Below are 22,112 nucleotides of genomic sequence, written 5' to 3'. Positions count from 1 at the left end.
GTTGACTCCAGAGTAAAATTAAAATGTTAATTTTAATGTACATTTCATTTCTCTGAAAGGAGGCTCATGTGTGTTTTTTACAGTACATCAGTCAAAAAGGCGTAGTGGACTATGTCTTTAGATGGAGGGCTCACCCAAACTTACTGTACTGAAAAGTTGAGCTGCTGTGTTATCTGTAGCGTTATGCATTTGTATTCAAAACCATCCTTCAGTAAAACAAACAGTCAGGTCTAAAAACAGCTACAGTCTAATGGTAATCCAAAAAACAACTCTTACAATTGAGAACACTGCAAACGTTTTAGAAAATTAGCCAATGCTTCTTTATTAATAAGCAACAGAAAGTAAAAAATACTTTCAAAAAATAGTTTCAAAAACAATTTCTAAAGCAGACACACCAAAAATATCATGCTATTCTGAATGCTTTTTTCTTAAACCATTAAAAGAACATTAGGTAGGATAATGCAACAGCTGGCTGCATTACCGCTTCCACAATATAATCTGTAATGGTAAAAGCAGCTTTTTCAGGCATTTTAGTGCAATTTATGCTGTTTACAGGTCTTTTTTTGTGCATTTTCCTATAACTTTATGTCAATTGATGTCACTCTAGTTTACAAAACCTCCAGTAAGTCAAGACAACTCCACTTAGCAGTTACTTTGTTTCCTTTTAGAGGTAATATCAAAGTAGTTGTTCTGAATCCCAAAATGATAAATATCTAATAGAAGCCTGAAGCTATTCTGGTGCTATACAATCGGTGATGTATAATTGAACATTAAGTAATCCAAGTAATAGAAGTCATAGGTCAGCTGTCTTTCCTCCTTAGACAACTCCTTTAAGTACTGCCTCACTACCTCTGCACTTGTTCTTTCATCAGAGGAATGTCTATCTTTGAATTTTGGAAATTTTAGCTCAGCTGGAGCACCTACCAGCTGCAAAAAGTAATTGGCATCTTCTTCCAGGGTTTCAAACTTTCCTATGAAATCATAGTTGATGAGGCAGGGATAGCAGAGCTTACTGACCTGCTCCCAGTGAATGTCCATTCCTACTGGACGATGGGAATCTAACAGGTACTGGATAAACTCCTTGAACTTAACTCCTGATCCAGTTTTCAATGCCTCTTCATCTGCATTATGTCTATACTTCTTAATTATTGCCTTCCCAAATACGGGATGGTAATAGCTGTTTGGATGTTCAAACTTATCCCTGAAGGCAGATACAAGTCTTTCCAAAGGATCACGTACAAATATAGTCTTGGTGTACGTGTTCAAACGTGTGTATATCCCTTTTAAGTCATAACTGTCCAGTTTCCTTAAATGCTTTCCGTAGTGCACATCATCATGGGAAATGTTGCGCGTGGAAGTGGCGAGTCCATTGAGCACCATGAGGACCCTTTTCCAATTGGAGCAGCCTGCTTTAGGCACTTCGCAGTACAGGACCTTGTGCCTGTCTTCCACATAAATTCGTGACACCATGTGCACGAGGTGTGTCCGCAGCTTCTTCCTGCTGTTGTATTTCTGGCAGAATTCATACAGGAAGGACCTGCGCTTTTCCTGGGTGCTACCCACATCCTTCCACTCATCGCCCTTGACCAAAGTCTTGTTCAGAGGGCGCAGTGTGAGGGGTAAATACAGTTCTCTGAACTGGCTGAGAGGTGGCTCACTGATCTTCTGCTGATCGGACAGTCTGCTCACCAAGGAGACAGCTACTGCACCAAAAGGGTCGGCCTTCCCCTGCCAGTGCCTGCTGCCCGAGATGGCCATCTCCTGCCTACTGCGGCCAGGAGGAACGTGCCCGCTTTGCACCACTTTCCTCTGTGTCCCCGGAGGTGGGAGTGTGAAATCCTGCAAACATTGAAAGAAACAGAGTTTACAATGCAGCAACAGTACAGCCAAGCCCATTCACATCGCAATCAGTACCACAAATCCTTTCAAACCAGTTGATCAATACAGCTAGTTTAGCAACTAGCTGGGCTAATTACTGAAATACATGCTTCTGAGGCTTTCCTGACAGTGCACAGTACGTCTTCCTACAAAAATAAATAGCTTATACCAAAACTTTTACGAAAGCAGAAGACATTCACGCAGGGAGACTGATAGTCCAGGTAGGGGTGGCCAGGTGCTTTTCTCTGCCTATTACATTTTCCCTTCATGACAGCACTGGTCGAATTTAACATTGCCAACAGCTTTCCAAAGTGCATGGCACACCTGAGCTCGCTGCTGGCACATATCCTGGGTGCTGGAGCAGTCTTCTTGTGCCCCAGTGGCTCCAGGACCACTTGCTCCCCAGGACCAAACTAGGGCTCCTAAATAGTTGGAGGAGGATAGGTTTGAGTGCGGTGTAGGGACAGACAAAATCCCTCTTCCAAAAACATCCTCTTCCTTTCCCTGTATGGGTAGATCATGGAAGTGGCATGCACTGGGTTGCATGAACATAAGATAATTTGCCATACAAATTTGTCTACACCTGAGCTAGCTGCTTTCACAGCCAATAAGGCAAAATAGGTGCTTTTAGTGCTTATTGCATCTGACTTATTTAAACATCAACATTAATGACATCAACTAACTAGACACACTGCAAAGAATGTGAAAAGATGAGACTTTCCTCTCAAACATCTCTTCTAATATCCAGTTTCTGTGCAGGCCATGAGCTGTAGAAATGGCAAAGCTCAGACCTGTGTTTTGTGGGCAAATTCTCCAAATTATCATGCAAGCTGACTGAACATCTTCTTGCAGTTTAATTATTTCTGCTCTCGCGTTCTTGAGTGGATTCTGCTGTGTCTACTAAGGCTTGTATAGCTTTTGTTCTTTCAGCAGGCAAGTCTGCAGCCTTGGGACATTTATATACCTACTATTTTTACTACAGTTCTGCAGAGAGGGGATACTGCTCAATAGTTTTTTAAACATTTTTTAAACATCTTGTGGTAGCCAAACACGTGGCTGTACACATGTGTATGGACACCCATACATGAACTGTGTACATCTTACATCTAACTTTTTTGGAAACCTGTACAAAAAGATTCTTTTGCAATAAACTGATTAAACATTTACTGGAAAGTTGATCTGTGGACTGGCAGACCCTAAGTGTGTATTTGGGATGATGGGAAAGTTCATAGGCTGACTCAAATAAATAAGGCTGTTAAAAATTTAGAGGAATAATGCAAAAAATGGTAACGCAGAGAACACAACTTCAATTCCAGTTTGAAATAAAGCCTACAGAAAAACAAGCAGTTCCAAGAAAAGTTAGCCTATCTTGCTGTGTAGTAATTTCCAGTGACAAAAACAAACCCAGGTGATCAGGCCATTCAGTACTGCCAAAAACCACTGACTATCAGGTCTTTGCTTTTATTGAACTGAGTAAAATCATTTTAGCACTGGTGAAAGCAAATAAAAAAGGACTTTTAAGTCCTTTTTATAAGTCCATGCAGGACTTATATATCTAAGAGAGAGTGTATGTTGCTGTTTTGAGAACTACAAAAGGATAATTGAATTTTTCAATTTGGCCTGGTCTGTTTTTCTAATATCATCTATTTTTTAGTTTTGTTTTCTAATATTTAATTATTTTAAACAGAAGAAACACATGTGCCTAGAGATTTATCCCTTCTGCTTTAGGATGGAAAGACTTCAGAAGAATGGTAAGTGTATAATAACAGAAGGTAGTGCTAGTAGTAAAACAGGAGATGCCTATGAGTCTAATGGGAATTTTAGCAGCACAGTAATGGCAACTTACAAATGCTACTGCAGAACCACAGACTTACAAATTAATTGAACGTTTGAACCTTAAAATGAAGCCCTTTAAAATCTGAAAACGAAAAATACGGGATACAGAGAAATCGAGCACACAATACAAGTTTCCTAACAGAGGTAGGAACCAAGTAACCAACATCTTAAATTCACCCATGTGGATCTAGGGAATTTTACAATATAGAACACAGTTCCTAGAGATATGTGGCTGGAATGGTGTACCCAATCCAGATAAAATTCAGGAGAGGGCAGTAGTACCTCATAACTTCATCTGGTATGTAATTTAAATTTAATAATGTATTTCAGGAGATATTTCAGGGAAAAGATGCTTAACTATCTGAATTTGTAATTAAAGCTTCAAAAATGAGCCAGGCACTTCAGAGCCATACACTTCCTGAATTCAGTCTGCCATCCTGAACCAGTGGAAGATGCCTTGGTTCCACCAGGAGAGCATGAAAGAGGAAAGACTGAAATGTGTGTGGTCTTGATTTTATTCCATTTCAAACAGTTCACCTGGGATACAGGACCAACCTCAGAGGATAACTGGAGGAGATACCAGAAGAGGACTGCATTTCAGTCTCAGAAACCATGACTGCAGCTGTAGGAACCACTACTGAAGGATTTTTCATGGGATTAAAAGACTTCAGAAAAGGATGGGCAGAACTATTCAGAGAAATCTCAGGTAACACCCTAAAGGAACAACATATGCACAGTGGGAGTTACTTGAAAGGGGTTCCCTCCAAGCAAGACGAGGCAAAAGAAGAAAGAATCTATCAGGGAGAAAAAAAAAAAAAAAAAAAAAAAAAAAAAGCCCCAAACAGAAAGGGGGAAAAAAAAAGACCTAGGGGAAAAACAATGACACGGGAAGTTCTGAGGACAAAAAAAAATTATCTAAATATGTAAAATACTATTAGTTGCTTCCCCTCTCCACTTCCCCTTCTCATTGAGATACATATCCCGTAGTGAATACAACAGTAATGGCTAATAAATGTTATTATAAGCTCCACAAGGGATAGTGTGCTTGCAGTAAATGCTGGCTGTAACTTGCTCCTTCTAAGAATGGGAACAGATAGAGATAATTTTCAAAGACATAAATGGCTGTCATATTGCCACAGTAGTATTCCAACTAAAATAAATGGATAAATAAAAATTACCAAACCTGCCTATACACCTGCCTACGTAATGACACTAGTAGCTAATGAAGGTAAGAATAATGAAGGGATGAATCAGGCTTTGTATTTGATGAGAGACATTTAACTAGAAAGTTTTCTTGAGAAACTAACTGTTTAACTAATTGTCGAATAAGTAGTGACATATTTCTCAAACAAAATTGCCTAGCAGTCTGGCATATTTAATTGCTACTGCTCTTACGTGGGTGAGAGAGCTGAAAGCCACATGCTGTGAAAGGACTTTAATATTTTATGATTCTAGCCTTACTCAAAACTAGGTGTCTTTGGCTTCCTCTTGGTGCCAATGATTTTTTCAGTGCCTGTTTTATGACATGTTAAAGATCTGAACATCTCCACGACATGGTGACTGTTTTATTTTTATATTTATTTATTTATTTATTTATTTTGAATCAGGAATGGGAAGACTAGAGACTTGCAAAACCAATAACAATTAAAAACCAAATAAAAAACAACAACAGCAAAAACAAAAAAAAAAAAAAAAAAACACAACAGCAACAAAAACACAACATGTGGCCATTATACCTCCATTCCTAACAGTTCAGTCCACGAGCTGCTGCTGAGCACCATCATTTTGGAACATGCCTGAACATACACCAACAACAGGCAGCAAGCAGATAATCCTGTAGCAGTTACTGGATCTAGACCTTTCCATGCAAATGGTCTTACCAAACTCTTTCAGACAAGTGTCCAAACACAGGGATGGCCATCTATGTTTTTCTAAGGAGCAGCTATTTTGTGAACCACCTGCCTGGCATAGGAGAAAAACTCGATGGTCACCTTGGACAGAAGCAAGTCTGTCCTTGAGACATGCTGACAACCTGTGTAGCAGGCTGTGCACATTTCATCCAAGAATTAGAAGCCAGTGAAGTGTTGCACCCTTGCCAGTAATTATGCAGAGTGCCTTGTTCTTCATTTGCATGCACACATTTGAAAGAAAATTAAGAAATGGCCAAGAGTCTAATTTAGAAGAGTATGCATATAACCTCTGTCTCCCTTTAGCTAGACAAGATCAGAAGAGAGATTTAAAAATTAGTTTAAATATAAAGAAAAAAGGAATTTAACACAGTGTTAGTTTAGCATTTGAATACTGGCAGACAATCCAGCTGAAACAAAAGGCATTTCTGAGGTCATTAATGAGTTCATGGATTTTTTCTGCCACTTTTATTGCTGGAGATTCCCTGCTCCTCCCCCATCCACACAAGAATTCCTTCTTCCTGTAAAAATCACTAGCCAATACCAATGCCTTCTTTTACGCATGTTGAAGCTGTCCTTTCCTTTAATACCTTCACAAATCATGGGGTTAGAAGAGAATGACTACTGTTAAGAATGGTTAAGACTCACCCAATTACGCTTTGTGGTAGTTTTACAATGCACTGGTGGGATCTCATCTAGACAGTTTGCAATTACAGCATCCTGCCATCGAAAAAAAAAAAAAAAAGAAAAAACAACAAAAAAAAACATGTATTGTAAAGGATGATATTCCAGAGCAGATTTACCAAGATCTAATGGCCTACAGTGCAGACAGTGCTGTTTCCTAAACGTTTTACTGCTGGATCTTCATTTTTACTAACAGGAATTATAAAATTAAGTGAGACCAACAAAAAACTTAGGACAGAGAATAAAGGAGGAATGAAATAGTCTATTCTATTGTGCTTTTCTGTGCTACTAAATACCTATGTTGTGGGCATTCTTAATGTATAGGTTCTCAACATCTAGTAAATATCTCTTCTGTCCTAACACATGCTTGCTAAAATAGTCCTTTAAGATGCTTCTCAGGAGCAATGGCACAAATCACCTGGGAGCACACTGTACTTTGCTTTCCACTGTGGTTTACACTTGGCTGCTGCAGATTTGAGTGCCCTCAGGACTCTCTTGGCAGTATTATACTGCACAGCTAATATGGGTGCTCTGCAAACACATAAATATTCCAAGATGATAAAATCTCCATTCCTTAAGACAAAAGCAGGTTACAAGTTGCTTTTTTTTTTTGTTTTTTTTTGTTTTTTTTTGTTTTTTTTTTTGTTTTTCTGATGAAATTTATGAAAAGCAATTGTTTAGGAGGACAGAGCATTTGTGTTTTCTGATCCACCCCAGGCAGGGGTTCTACAGTACATACTCACAGAAATTTACCCATGAGAAACAAAGCCTGCCTCCTCCCCCCTAAAGATGAGGTGAGAGGAGTATTAAGTACATGCTTGGAGTACATACCATATCTCTGCTTACATCACAGTCCTTTGTTACTAGATATGCTCGGGCACTGTCAAAGTTCAGCATGGACTAAGAGCATTAAATATTTTATTTCACTGTACATTTCTTTATGGTGCCTCTTATGTGGGGATTATACATGTATTATAATGACCATCTAATTTCAGACCCTTAGTTGTTTCTCTACGATCCCTCCATAGAAAATAAACCCAGAAAGAGAGACACGGCTCATTTTTTGATTCATTTTCTGACTCACACAGGGAGATCAGTCTCTTAATTTAGGTCTTTAGATGCAGGCAGCTTCAATACTAAAGGACTTTAAAAGAAACGTCCTCTTACTCGCATTGTAGGTGGGTGTGAGTCTTTGAAAAGGTAATATATATATATTTTTATTGCTTAAAATACCAAGTTTTCCACATAATTGGGTACAGTTAAGAGGATTTCTTCAGTAGAGGTCCATGATTGTGGTAGATGATTCAGAATTGTTATGTAGTTGAAATATGATGAAAATTTTGCATGACTCCATCTCCAGCATGCCAGTGAAGCCTGCAGCTGTTAATAACTCACTTTAAGTGTAAAAACTTGTAGAACTATACTTATACATGAATGTGCAAGTTTTCTTAAGCCTGCTAAAAGAATGGAATATCCTTAACTTATGTTAAAAGAGCATTTACAAAGCATAATTCATAATGGCCAGACTCCTCTACTGCAGTGCTACCCCACCTAACCAGTAAATATGCCCACAACTTTCTCATAGCATAGAAACTACATAGTTTAACATTGCTGAGTGAAGAAAAACCCTACAGGAGCTCCCACTGGAGAAACTACCCAGGCTGGCCACAAGTGACGTGAGATGCTGATGACATGCTTTGCCTTCTGTGCACTACAGATAAACCTCTTGATTCATCACTTGTGCTTAGAACAGCTACTCCAGAGACAGGCACCAGTAACTCCTCTCCCAGCAAAGTAATGAATTTATGGCTTATCTAATTTATTCCAGGCAAATCATCACTGCTGCATTCCTCATGAGCCACAGGTGATATATGTATTCGTTGTGAACACTGCAAGTTCAGTGGAAGTCCTTCTGTCAGACATGTATAATGTCACTTTGTGGTTTATACACAATTCCATTAGGAAAGAGGAAGAATGAAACGATTGTGCTTTGGACTTTCATAGTTCTTTCTGTCCCTGCAGTTCTCAAAAGGTCACAAAATAGCAGCAATCTTAATGCTTCATCTGGATTAAGTTCTAGGATTATTTCTTACATGGAGTCATCAGTCACAAGCCTGACAGGCAAAAATTTAATAGACAGAACATTTTCCTATGTTATGTGTATCCCTAAAACATACGTACTTGTACCAATCACCTTTAAGATTACTAAATGAGTTTTGGGGAAAGGAGAAAACAGAAATGAGTACGTGAGGTGATCAGAGCTTCCTGAAGAGACTAACGAAGAAGCAAACTTTGTATTTTGTAGTTGAAATGCAATTAGGTTTAAGGGAGGTACTTGTGAACACAAAGTCAGATACAAACAAGAACAACTTATCACAGTAAGAAAGAAATACTGAAAATAAGTTTGTTAACAGATACCAGCCATTTTGGGTGCTGCTTTTCAAAACAGTTTTGTGAATTGGTGACTATTGCCCCTTGAATCTATTAGCAGAAAGTTAGGCATCTCACTGCAGGCTGACTCAGAGTTGTGGCAAGGGCACAGACAAAATGAGTGAGGAAGAAAAGGGAAGAGGGAAAGACTTTTTTTTCCTCTTCTCTCTCTCTCTTTTTTTTTTTTTTTTTTTTTTTTGATGTGGCATGGCCCAGTGTCAAGGAATGAGGTGATGTGGAAAAATCTTAAAGAACAGCACCAGTACAGAGCTGGTTTTGGAGAACAACTCATACCCATGGGTCATTGGGAAAGCGAAGAGGCCCAACAGGGTAAGATGAACAGCAACATTATCAAGACCATAGTAGTAGCCCTGTCCCCATTTAGTAAGGGAACAGGAGGAACACATTTGTCTGTGCTCAGAACCCTCACAGATACAATACTGAAGGCTTTGCATTGGGCTCCCCTCCTCTCTGTGTCTCATGTCTCCAAGTACAGAAAGTACTAAGTCACCCATGGTAATGAGGCAAGACAGTCTGCACCAGCCACTCCAGCAAGCTGATTCATATGGTCAGCAGCTTGGATGAAGGAAATTAATCTCTAATTTTACTTGCCAATTCTTGTTCAAATCTGGAATTAATTCCCTCCTGTTTCCACCCTCACAGTCAAAACATGTGGGTTCTCTAAAACATGCTCAAAATGGGATGGATAATAAAGATCAAGGCACAGTTAATAAAAACAAAAAAGTCCCAATTAAAATGCCATGGTTATCAGAAACTAACAAAGCCATGTAAGTTTGTGTGACAGATTAAAGATTCACCAAGACAGCTGCAATCAAGTGTTGAAGACAAAAATAAGCACCCACCCTTGTTACTAATAAAGAAACCACTGTCAAGGTTGATCAATAGTGGTGATAAATTGGCTTCTGTATCGTGCTATGTCGATGCTACTACTCTGACTTTCTGGCAACAATTTCATGGGGCTGGTTCTTCCCAGTGTAACTTTACAGACTTGTAAGCAAGCACAGAGACATTACAGCCCGGACAGCTTGTGGTTGGAAAGAGACTGCATCCAGTTTGCACACCGTGTTTGTCTCTAGATGTTTCACTAAAATGGTCTGCTAGTTAAAGGCAAATTTCAGATCACAGACCATTTAAGCTTGGTCATCTTTAGCCCTGCCTCATTCCTGTACAGTCACACTCATTTCGGGAATAGGTAGCCCAGTGTGTTCCATCAGTACTTATTTCTGAGCTCAGTCCTCCTCCTGTGCAGACTCGTAATAGAGCCTATGTCAGCCACTTCAATCAGTAATCAGAAATCTTCACTCAGCACTCACTGATATCTGTACAGAGCAATGTCATAGTAAAGCAGCTTAAACAACCTGAAATTCACAACAGACTCAAACTAAGATTATACTTGTTTTATGAAGGAGAACATTAGACAAAAGACTCTTGTGTTCCACTGACTGGTAGGTTTACTATTTGCATGTAGGAAGTTTAAACCTGAAAATGACAGGTAATCTCAAAATATTACATATTGTTTCTTATTTGAGTTCATTAAACAATGTCAGTGTGCCTACTTTCTCATAACTTAAAGCACAGAAGTTTCAAATCAAATAATCTAAACAGTTTATTTTGTTGACATGCAATTCTCAAAATCGTTATTTCCAAGTACATGGAAATTCATATACACAGTCATTTTATGAAGAGGAAAATAAATAATTATTTTAAGCCAGACAGGCATTCTTAAGTACACTTCATATTTGAAGCAACATCTATTTTCTTCCCTAATTTTCCTCCCTAAAGAAGAGGGCTGACACCAGAGGCTAGACACCAACATCTTCTTATCCAGAGGAATTAGGGACCATATCTTGGTTCTTGTTGACCAGTATCCACCATGCACCAGGGAAACCTGGTTTCCCTTGGCACCATCTCCATGAGGAGATTCACTATCTATTCCCCCCAGTGAGTGATCTAACTCCTGGGCATTACCTCTGGAGATCAGTCAAATATACAAGCTTGGACTGAAACCCTGTCTCCAGGGAGTGCTGTAATGATGAGGTGGGTGAGCCTCTCTCCCTAGTTTAATTCTGCAGGATACAACACAGATCTTAGAGGCAGCAGAAGTTGTAGTCTTGAATCTCCTGTGGCAGAAGAAGAAAATAAACCATGGACTTTATCTCAGGGAATCACTGACTCAGTTTTCCCAGATATCCCAATGCCATTTTAAGATCTCTCAGCATACCTGTGCCTTATGCAGCCCAACCTGACAGGCATGAGCCTTCCCAGAAAAATGGCCATTTGTGGGTTCCCACCACACCAAGATAAGAAGTGACAAGGTTGGTTTAGCCTTGCCAACACTGTGACACATCTGCACCCACAGAGGAACAAGACTACAGGGCTCAGCTGCCTCCACTGGGAGATGACAAATGAGCAGAGGCTATCACGGACCTGGACTTGGGTTGAATTTCAGTACTTCAGTTTCCTTCCTAACCTGCCCTCACGAACTACAGTGAAGATAATAGCTATTAAATGGTTGCTTAGATGTTTGTTCTGAGTAGCCAAATGTGGAGTCTGGATGCCCATTAGGATACCTGGGATAAAAATGTGGCAAAGAGAATGGCTTATATTGTGAAACAACGTGATTGTAAACCCAAAGGAATTTGAGTAGGGTACCAAATCCTCTCAGCCAATTACTTAAAGGAATTACTTCATCTACAGAAATTAAGATACAAGCAAGCTGTTCAACAAGCCATTCTTCCAGGCAGCAAGACAAGTGATGGCCTAGTTCTGTAGGGTTTTCAGTGGTATTTCCCTATCCTCTCCCAGGACAGCACTTCCAGTTCCTGCCTGTATCCAACCAATGGCAGTGGTCAACGTGAATGTGGTGGCTCACCACCTGCATTCTTTGCTGGCCAACCCTTTGCCCTCTCCTGAAATGGACACAGAACTGGGATGTGACCTTCTGCATTTCCCCCAGCAAGGTCAAAATTTCCCTTCTGACTAGCTAGCCCACCTTCACACCGCTGATTTCCTTTTGTGACCATGTTGAAGTTGTCTAAAATTGGCCTTGGTCTCAAACATTATCACAGGAGGACTGACAAGGAGATGACCTGGCAGTATGACTAGACAGGTCTTGCCTGGGAATCAACAGCATTTACATCCACAGACACATAAAAATTAAGACAAATAAATAAATGTACTCCCCGCCCACCTCTAAAAATAAAAATAATAAAAAAAAATCCCTTTGGAAAAGAGAGGCCTGTAATGTAATGTTGAGCCTCTGCATCCACGGCAATATTTCTTACATTAGTGGCTGTGGTAAGATCCATAGGGATTTTTTGCTGGTAAACTGAATCCATTTCCATCTTGTCTGCAGATAAACACACTTATCTTCCAGAATAAACAAGACATCTTGCTCTTTTAGAAACTCTTTTAGAAATAGTAAGAAAAGTTTCAAATGAAACTAGGTTCAGAAGAATATTAATGTATATTCAGGCATGAAGAATTCAATTTCCCCCAAATTGCTTTGGAAAAGACAGTAAGATCTCTAGAGGTCTCAAAGCATTTTCCCCTCAATCACAATTAGCATTTCATTCAAATTAGATGACTTTATTGGTAAATAAAAAATAAATATGAATGTACATTGCATTCTAGGTCGGCAAATATCTCAAATCTGTGTTTGCCTACATTCATATACTTTTAAACAAATTTATGTGTTCAATTTTACAAAAAAATATTATACTTGAGAATTGATTACATTCATGAATTACCACGGAATAAATAGGGTGTGAATTTACAAATGGAATTATCTGCTGCAGGCTCCTTCATACTAAGTGGAATGTAACATCTTATTTTCACAGGAGGAGAATAGCTCTTGTTTATCACAGGTAAGAGAAAATACTGTTTATTCTGTGGAAGTTTTTTGGTCTAGCAGTCCTCTTGGTATGCATGCCATTATTGTTACAAATGATAAGTGCACCATCCAAACACTAACTAGTTAACCACAGTCCCTCTCTGAAGCAGAGGAATGAATAGAAAGGACAGTCCTGTGGTTAAGGGCAGGTGCATGGGCCAGAACCACAGTGTTTGATTTTGTAGCTTTGAGGAAGTCCTTTGACCTTCATGCTTCATTTTTTCAATGTCTGCAAAACAAGGAAAGATAATAATTGCCTACCCCATGTGAATATTGTAATTCCTAATTTCTGGTTAACATTAAAAAACCTTGCCATTTTACAGAGTGAGAAGGGACAGACAAAAAGCTCAGAGTCAGTCAGGATTGCAACTGAACTTCCCAGCCCTTTCTAAGTTTCACTGCTCAAACCTCATGTCACTTCTTCCATTACTTGTGCTCAGTGTCCAACCTTATTCTTAGCCTTTTGCATTCTCTAATCCTTGCTAAGAATGCACTAAGAATGGTATCAGGAGCAACCGTGATCAACGTGGAAGAAACAAAACATTATGTGCAGGGCAAACCTGAACAACTCTTCCTGTCTGATTTTTCTATCAGATATCACCAGAGGGTTGTGCTGCTCTTCAGAGCGACCTCGACAGACTTGAGAAGGGGGTAATCTAGAACCTCATGGAATTCAACAGTGGGAAATAAAAAGTGTACCTCTTGGGGAAAGAAGCATGATGCCATGCACCAGTTCAAGCTGGGAGCTGGCCAGCTGGGAAGCAGCTTCAGAAAAGACCCTGGGGGTCCTGGTGATGGATATGCCTTCATGGCAAAGAAGATCAACAGCATCCTGGGTAGCATTAGGCAGAGCATTACTAGTGGACTGGGAGAGGTGATTCTTTTGCTTTGTTTGGCCCTGGTGAGACATCTGGAGTGCTGTGTCCAGCTCTGTGCTCCCCAGCTTAAAAGAGACATACTGGAAAGAGTCCAGTAAAGGGCAACAAAGTTATTTAAGGAATTGAAACATCTGACCTATAAGGAGTGGCTGAGAGAGCTAGAGTACGCAGTCTGAAGAAGGGAAGGTTTAGGGGCATCTTATCACTGTGTGATAAGTTATCACTTATTACCTGCTAGGAGAAGTAAAGAAGACGTATTCAGGCTCCTCTATGTTGTGTGTAGTTACAGGACACAAGGCAGCAGGCAGTGACCAAAACACAGGAAAATGCATTTAAATATAAGAAAACACTTTTCCTCTGAGGCTACTGAACACTTAAAGAAGTTCCCTGAGAGGCTATGGAGTCTGCGTTCTTAGAGGCACTCAAAACCCAACTGGACATGGTCCTGGGCAACCTGCTGTTGCTGATCCTGCTTTGAATTATGGGAGTTGGACTAGATGATCTCCAGAGGTGCCTTCCAATCTCAACTATTATGTGATTTTGTGAAGCATATTAAAGCGTTACATTTGTTTGGTGGGCTAAAGGCATCAGTTTTCTTGAAGATTTTCAAACTTTTTATTTTTGGGAATGATATGAGGAATATGACCCCAAACTGGGAAAATGGGGGTAAGGGACATACCTATTAGATAACCTCAAAATACCAGCGCTTGGAAGCTGGCATACACAGACTGAACTTTTGATAGCTAGGTTGTATAAGAAGATGAAAGGGGTAGGGGAGCATATTGACGTAGATCACAGCACTGCACAAGGAAAATAAAGGAATTTGAACTGAACTGTGGAGTTTTTTGCTCATCTTGGCTTAAGTTTATTACACCACATGGATACTTGAAGGAAGCAAAGGTCATTACACTGTCATTTAACAGAGGCTTGTTTGACTTTCCTTTCACTGTTTTACTTCAGCAAATGTACAGTTACTTGTGGTTCAAGCCTAGCTCTAGCAGGGCTTCATTAAAGCCCTTTCTGTGTTACTGTGTCTCCCCATCCCCATGTGCAGAAAGGGAAATCCTCCCTGAGAGAGACGCTCAAAGACTAAGAGAAGGAGATGCCACTGCAAGAGAGCTTGCTTTGAGAGAGCTCCTCAGGGACGAAAGCAATGGGACATATTGCAGAGCATTCCCACCAGAGTCCTGACCCAGTCAGCAACTTCACTGAAAAAGAGACAAACAGGTGGGATTTTAACTCATGACCATGTAAAGACATTCAGATTCAAAATGCAAGTATGCATATTCTTGATAGTCCTTCAAAGCTTCTGGGAAGCACTGGACAAAACCGCATGTAGGAGTAAGCATTAAGACCACAACACAGATCCATCTGAGTGGCAAGGATGAAACATAAAGGATTGCCTTCAGACACATTTTGACTGGCAGTCTGTAATGTTTTGTTAGCCAAGACAGTTACACAGAAGCACAAGGTCTGTTCTTGTTTCCTTGCATTTCCCTTAGCAGTAGTTATGCTACAGCTAATCAGGCTGTAGATCAGTGCCAGGATTTACCCTGAAGTTGCAAAGGTAGCTAAAAACAGGTATTGAAAAGCCTGGATGACCCTGTTCAGGCAGAGTGGTAGCTGACCGCTGCTGTTAAACAAACATGCATACTCATATACACAAACCACAAAAGGGTGCTCAAGGAAAACCAGCAAATGCTTCATGATCAAAGCAAAAAAGAGAAGGTAAAAGTGGTAATTGTAGACTAGGGATTTTGGAAGCATATACTACTGTGGTAATATATCTATGTTATATTTCACAAAACTTTGTTTAGATTTTAGAAGGAGCTAAGAACCGCAAAGAAGCAGCAGTCTTTATGATGCCAGAGGTCCCACATCCCCACCAACCAACAGTAGGGGGTTTACCTAGCAGAAGATCAGTAGGACAAGAAGCATCCCTTCCCTGTTTCAGTCACCTCTCAACAAGATGTTTCCTGCTATTTGCCCCTTCACACTCCTGCTCCTGTCAAGTTGTAACATCATCCATCTTCTGCAGAACCACTTTTCCCTCACTGAAATTCTGGCAGACAGTTTAACTTAGAGCTGTTGCACTGACTTAAAGAAGACTACCAGGTTTTACAGGGGTAATTTCTGGTTCAGTATTGGGAATAAACAGAATCCTTCCAGGGGAGGTTCTCCATTAGGATCAACTTCAGTTTAAATCTTTTTATTGAAACAGTGTTACTTTAGATCATACATGCAGTGCCTCTGCAATGGCATCCTAAGTTGTGAACTTGAAAATGAAATTCATTTCTAATTTAAAACAGTCTTCCATTTTCTGGAGGTTCAAAGGAAGCTAGTTCAGAATTGGGCATCATCAGCTTCACTAGTATCCATTTTAAAATGAGTGTCTACCATTCATCCTCAAATCAGCTTTTCACAGCTTTATTTGGGTATGCCCTCCACATATGAAAGCAATGAAATTTTACTGAAAAACATGTTCTTAAGCTAACAGCAGAGAGACAGAGCTTGTCAGCAGTTCGAGGAGAAGGCAATGGCATGCAGGAAAAGAGCCAGACCAGATACACCGAGCATGGTACCAAATCCACCTTTTGCAACTATGACAAATGTCGTTTTTATCACAGTACACCATTCCTTAGTGAAGGGCAATACCCTCCACTGAGCTGTCTCTGTCACAGAGAAAACGTGCAGAATTATATCTCCAGTCAGCCATCCCTGTCAATGTAGCCTCAAGCTGTTTTAAAAATACAACTGCCCCCCCTTCTGGCCAACAAGGAATCCCGAAAGTGTTTTTGCAAGACATTTCAGGCTAATTTTCAAATGTAATTTAGTCTATAGAAGTTAATTAGGCTTGTTTTAGGATACAAACTTTCAGCCAAAGCTCAAAACTTCCAATAAGTTTCAGAATATTTTTACATTTATTTATAAAGAAAAAAGAAAAAAATATTTTTCTTTGCTCAATGAAATGCTAAATTCTGGGCTAAACATGTTTACTCATCAATTACTTGAGGTAACGGGAACAGCTCTGATGGAACGAAGCAATGGTTATTATTTGGTATCTCAGGACCAGGCTTCCTGTGACCTTCCAGACCTTCAGAGCCTGACTTGGTCAGGAGTGGTGCCAGCTCAAGGCACTGAAAATCACTGACAGTGACATCCATGCAGTGCTGTGCCATCACAGGGGAATGCTGTTGGACTCAGACTGTGCACAGTTGCCTTAGGTAGCCAGTCCCCATTTAGGTGGTCAGTTCACAGATAATGGCGAGGTATGACACCACGCATCAACTTAAGGCTTGGAAGGAAGACTAGTTAATGGAGGGAAATTTTTGAAATATAAACATTCTAATGATGACTGCTTTTTAAGTGACTTAGAAATAAATCTCACAAACCATACAAACACCCATTTATGTGCCATCCAGATAACAGCATTCAGTGTGAGGACCCTGTGAGGAGTAACACACCACTGCTGTACAAGCCCAGTCTTTCCATTCAGGGAGAGCTTTCTTTAGGAATTCTTTAGGGACGGATTCTTTAGGAAAGCAAACTATGCCTTTCCTCCTCTCTATCTTGTCAAGGGAAATTTTATTTTAGCATATTCCCTATTTACTTTTCCAGATGCTGAGATACTGCATAGGAATGTATAAAGGCTATTTTCTAAATAATTACTTCAAAGTGACGCAGTAATAGACAGGATAGAAAACTCCTCCATGAGCACTTTCCCAGTTTAGTGAAGCCTCATGAAAATTCAAAGCAGAAATGAAAACCTAAACAACACTGAAAGACACCATTTACATGTTACATATTTCATACCAGTTTTTTTTTTTTTTTTTTTTTTTTTTTTTTAAGGAATACTAGCTAACAAGAGAAGTATCACTCATTTGGGAAAAAAAAAAATCATAACATAATTCTGTACTACAAAGTTTGATACCAGTGGACAAAGTATTGAAGTATTGACAGACTCTGTCCTCACAGTCAACACATTGCTAAGCAGATGCACTGAATTGCTTAAAAATGGCAAATCTGAGGTTTAACCCGAAAGGATGGATATTCATGTGAATTAGACATATCTGCAGTGCCATGAAATTGTCTGATCTGTTGTCCTTCATACCAGTATAGTTAATATTAGCCTGTCCTGTGAATTTCTCCTCTTTGTAATTTCTACAGTTCCTCTACATGAAAAATTAAGTTACAAAAAACTGAAGTGTCAAAATACCTGATTAGTTATCTGTTGTTGCAATTTTTCTCCAGATGCTGAAAGAGAAAGAAAATAATTAGTTTGCACATATTTTAATGAATATGATAATGTACACACACAACAAACACTGTAAAGTCAAGAACAAAAAAAAATCAAACATTGTAATTAAGAAATAGTGTTTAACATGAACAAATGATTTTAAACTTATAAACAGAACTCTAAAGTTAAAGAAAAAAAAAAAAAACAAGCTCCTCTTAAGGAAACTGCCATAAAAGTAAGATTGAGATAGGTATCCAATCTTGTTAATCTGGTACCCCACATGGAATTGCAACATACAAAACAAAGGCGACAAATTTCAAATACATTCTATGAAGCTCTTAATTAATGTTGTGAGATGTACTACTGCACGTATTATGTGCCTGAAAGACTGGTAGCATCCAGCTCAGGATTTGAGCATCAGAGAAGAAAAGCAGCTTCTGCTGTTAACCTGAGATAAAATTACGTGCCGGTGTCATGACTGAGGTTAGGCGCCAGCTGGCTCAAGGGAGAAATTCTATCCTGATAATATCCCCAAAGTGGTGAGTTGAGTTACGGTCTCGCTCCCTCATCCTGGCCTTCTTCTGTAGCGTCCTTCAGCGTACTCCTGAAGACATGATCAAAGCCTAGAAAGAACATCGCTTTCCTAGAGCCATCTGGGACGCTAGTAGTAATGACATCTCAAAGCTTCTCTTTCCTTTTAGATCAAACAGGACAGTAATTTTGCCTCATTTACCATTCCCATGCACTATCTGTCAAAAGGGCAGCTGGTATCAATTACCCTTCCTTTGCTACTGGAGACTATCCACACATATCTGGGAAAATCAGGAATTTCGCACTGACCTATCCAGCTAGGCTACATGTACTCACAGTGTTTTTTTAAGTAATAATGATAGGACACCGTTTATAACCTGTCAGTATCACTATTAACTGTCAGGGGAGCCTGTTTCTGCTTCGCATGGATGGTTGCCTCTTTCAGCACTGGAAATGATACACCATTTCAATGGAGTTTCTTTGCATTGATGTCTGTGGCACAAGATAGGAGTTTTAAAAGGAAAAGAAAATATTTCAAATGTTAGAACACACTAATAATTAAAGGAAAATGTTCTTCCCTACTGGTTGCTGAGAATTCTTCAATTTTCAAGGAAAGCATTATAGACAATTTAGATAAAGAAAATTACTTCAGGCTATATTATAAGATTGTCTCTTATGATAATTATTTCCTGCCTGCTTCTGTTGTGTTTTTGTTTGCTAATAAATAAATAAAAACTTTTTTTTTCCTCAAAAAGAAAAAAAAAGATCACAAAAAGCCCACATAATTTATAATGTAGGGGAGAATTTCCAAAATGTATTCCCTTGTTCACTGAGATCATCTTTGGAATTAATGGAATTTTATCATGTAACTAATTTTTAACCAAATAGATTGTTGGTAATAGAAGATTAAAGGAATATGTGTTTTTAGCATTCTGTAATGATATACAAGTTGCTAGGAAAGCACAGCATTTGAAATCTCTGGTTAGATCAACACTATTTTGCTCAAAGGTTTGTGGACTTTGAATACTGATGCTTTCCTGTTTCCCAGTACATTTGTTTTTAGGCTATTTTGATTCACTTTAAAGGAATTTTAATAACTTTCTGTTGACAGCATGGACAGCTGGTCTTGAGAATTAGTGAAAATTCACTTGCTGACTGAGGAAGGAAGTGACATCAATGAGTTTCTAAAGTCAGCCCAGAGGGAAAAGTGTGCTCCGTGAGAGTAGCCTTTCATGCCATTGTATTGCCAGTGATGCCTCAAGATGCAAATTGCATTATCAATCAAACTTGTGGTTTCTACCTCAAGCAAATATAAAAATGGACACAAAGACTGGGAAAGACCTGCCTGGCCACTTTTGACATAGTTAAGGAAAAAGTGAAGATGAATTTGTGTATTTTTTTTTTTCCAATTTAAATACAACAGTATCAAGGAGAAGGCAGTTGCTTAAGTGTCTGCACGATATACCAGCAATGATGACATGGGTTAAATAGGACAGAGATTGACTAGGCTGTTAAGGACAGGAGGGAGATCAAATTCAAGGTCAACAGCAAATTGAATACTGTGTTCTCCATTTATTCACTAGATGATCCTTGTCCTCATCATGAAACAACTACATGAATTTGGCATAGTCAGCAGTTACGCTCAGAAGAGGCCAAGATCCATAAAAACAGAGATGCTGCAAATTAGGGTGGAAATAAATTGGCACCATTATTTCAGGAAGTCTGCAAAGTCCTGATGTGTCCTGTACTTTTGTTTTAAGGTGAAGAGCTACAAAAAAAGTGGAAAAAAACATCATGAACACATGAAACAACGTCTTCATTTTCCTTAGCATGAATAGTCTTTTATTTCCCCCTTCCTCACTGTAATAGATCATAATTAAGTTTAAAATGGACATTCTTTCAAAAACAGCAACTACTAAATAAAAATGTCCCTCCAGAATTCAGCTTAAAAATATTTTTACATATGTATTTTTAAATTTAATTTTATTTTTTAAAGGCACAACCTAGTAACACCTACAACACTGAAAGGTGTTCAAGCTTTCAGCTGTCAAAGTAGGGCAGTAGAAGGCTTTGTCATTGAAATAACCAACATTTTGTCTGTCCTGCTTTTTATTTTATTTTTATTTTAAAATGACTTTTAGAATGACTAGTCACTAATCTGTGTTTTACCTAACTTACCCTTAACTTTGAGAGGGATGTTTCTGTTTAGGTGCTTTGTTATCACTTGTGGTTACTGTCATCATTCTCTGGCTCCGTTAGAGAGAAAGGTCCAAATCCAAAGGACACGAGGCAATGGGACACCAATTAAACCAGAACTGGCAGAACAGGCCAGGCAGTCCCAGAGGTAACACCTGCATTAGGCTCATGACATTCATATAATTCTTGAGATCTGCCAGATGTTTCATTACCCATAGACCTTCAACACTAAATTCAAAATTTACAACAGCTTTTCCTGAGCCACTGCAGTGAGACAGCAGCTCGTACAAGATGAATGGATGCATGAACATCAAATTAATTGGGGAATTTACTGCCATCTGGAAATTTATAAGGAAGTTGCTCAGCTGGTAGTCAGTGTAGTCCAAGAGACATGTCTTCTGCAATGTGAATGGGTTGTTCTTATCCTGTGCTTCTCCTGAAATTTTTTTTTTTCTTCCTACATGTCATCAGACAAACTGTTCCTAACTCAGCTCAGGAGTGCTATTTGACCAGCTATCTTGACAACACAAGCATATCAAACAGTCTCCATCATAGACAACTACACTCCACTGATATTTTGAGTCAGAAGACATGTATTTACCAGTACAAACTGGAATTCTGAGGACTTGCTGAGGCTCTGCTCTCCTGCCACTCTAACTGAAGCTGAACTGGTACAAATGAGACAAATCATTTGTTGAAACCCAGAACTGGAGAAATAAACCTCCCCAAAATAATTTTTAGTGATACTTTTTTCTTTTTCTTTTTTGGTCTCTCCAATCACAAAAAGTGTGAAGCACTACCCTTTTGTAGATGATTTACATAAATGGCTTTCTTGTGTTGTCCTCAAGCTGTGTCATTTTACAAAAAAAAAAAACAAACAAACAAACAAAAAAAAAAACAACAACAAAAAAAAACAACCTTACAGCAAACATTCTTTAAAAGATTTATCTGTATTTCCATCCACTAATTAGTACACTGATTCCTGCTTCCAGAGCAAGGTGGATTTTTCAATGTTTTGCTTATTTGTTCTTGCAATATGGAAGATTACCTTACTGAAAGGAACAGAGTACATTTTCCAATGTAACTGACCACTGTAAGACACAAGAGCATGTCATAATTGATGCTGTCACAAGGAAATGCAACACCAACTCCTCAGCCTTACGCTCCCAACCTACTCAGAGAACAGTGCGTAATTATGCACACTGTGCCCTGCTTACCTCCATACAAAGGAATGTGATATTTGTGCAGGTTTACAGATTAATCTGCTGTAATTCCTTTTAATGTTAAACTACTTCCAGCTCAAATATAATTAACATCACCGGGTACAAAAGATTGATTAGAAATATGAGCACACTCCAACAGAACAAATAACAGCTTGATGCTGTTTCTTATGTTCAAATAGTTGGATACATGAGGAATTATGACAGCATGTTTGTTCCCTAAGTATATAGCAAAAGAAAAAAAAGTTTCATTTAAAAAGGGAAAAGACTACTACTGCATTTAATTAGAGCGTAAAATTCCTTAAATACACAGATCTGACAATTTATGTGACGTGACTGCTACAAGTCCTAGCAACAAAGGATTTATTTTTTTTTTTTTCTTCCCCAAAATCAAATCCTAAT

The 22,112-nt window shown here is 39.0% G+C and overlaps 1 protein-coding gene across 2 annotated transcripts in view; it reads right to left on the bottom strand.

The window, feature by feature from the left end:
* Positions 1-22,112, bottom strand: part of CHST9 (carbohydrate sulfotransferase 9) — a 95,673-nt gene continuing 73,561 nt past the window's right edge. Inside the window, exons 3-5 of one of the 2 annotated variants that reach the window (XM_082753613.1) lie at positions 17,743-17,780; positions 6,270-6,341; positions 1-1,839 (exon numbers count right to left, since the gene is read on the bottom strand). In XM_082753613.1, coding sequence (XP_082609739.1) covers positions 742-1,839; positions 6,270-6,341; positions 17,743-17,780 — 1,208 coding nt within the window. In that variant the 3' untranslated portion in view covers positions 1-741. The remainder of the gene's footprint in view (positions 1,840-6,269; positions 6,342-17,742; positions 17,781-22,112) is intronic. The other variant, XM_082753614.1, reaches the window with a different exon arrangement.

Source organism: Aythya marila, assembly GCF_965140915.1.
Source record: "Aythya marila genome assembly, chromosome: 2".
Lineage (NCBI taxonomy): Eukaryota > Metazoa > Chordata > Aves > Anseriformes > Anatidae > Aythya > Aythya marila.
Note: the sequence above shows the minus strand (reverse complement) of the source record. Positions and strands in the feature narration are given on the sequence as shown.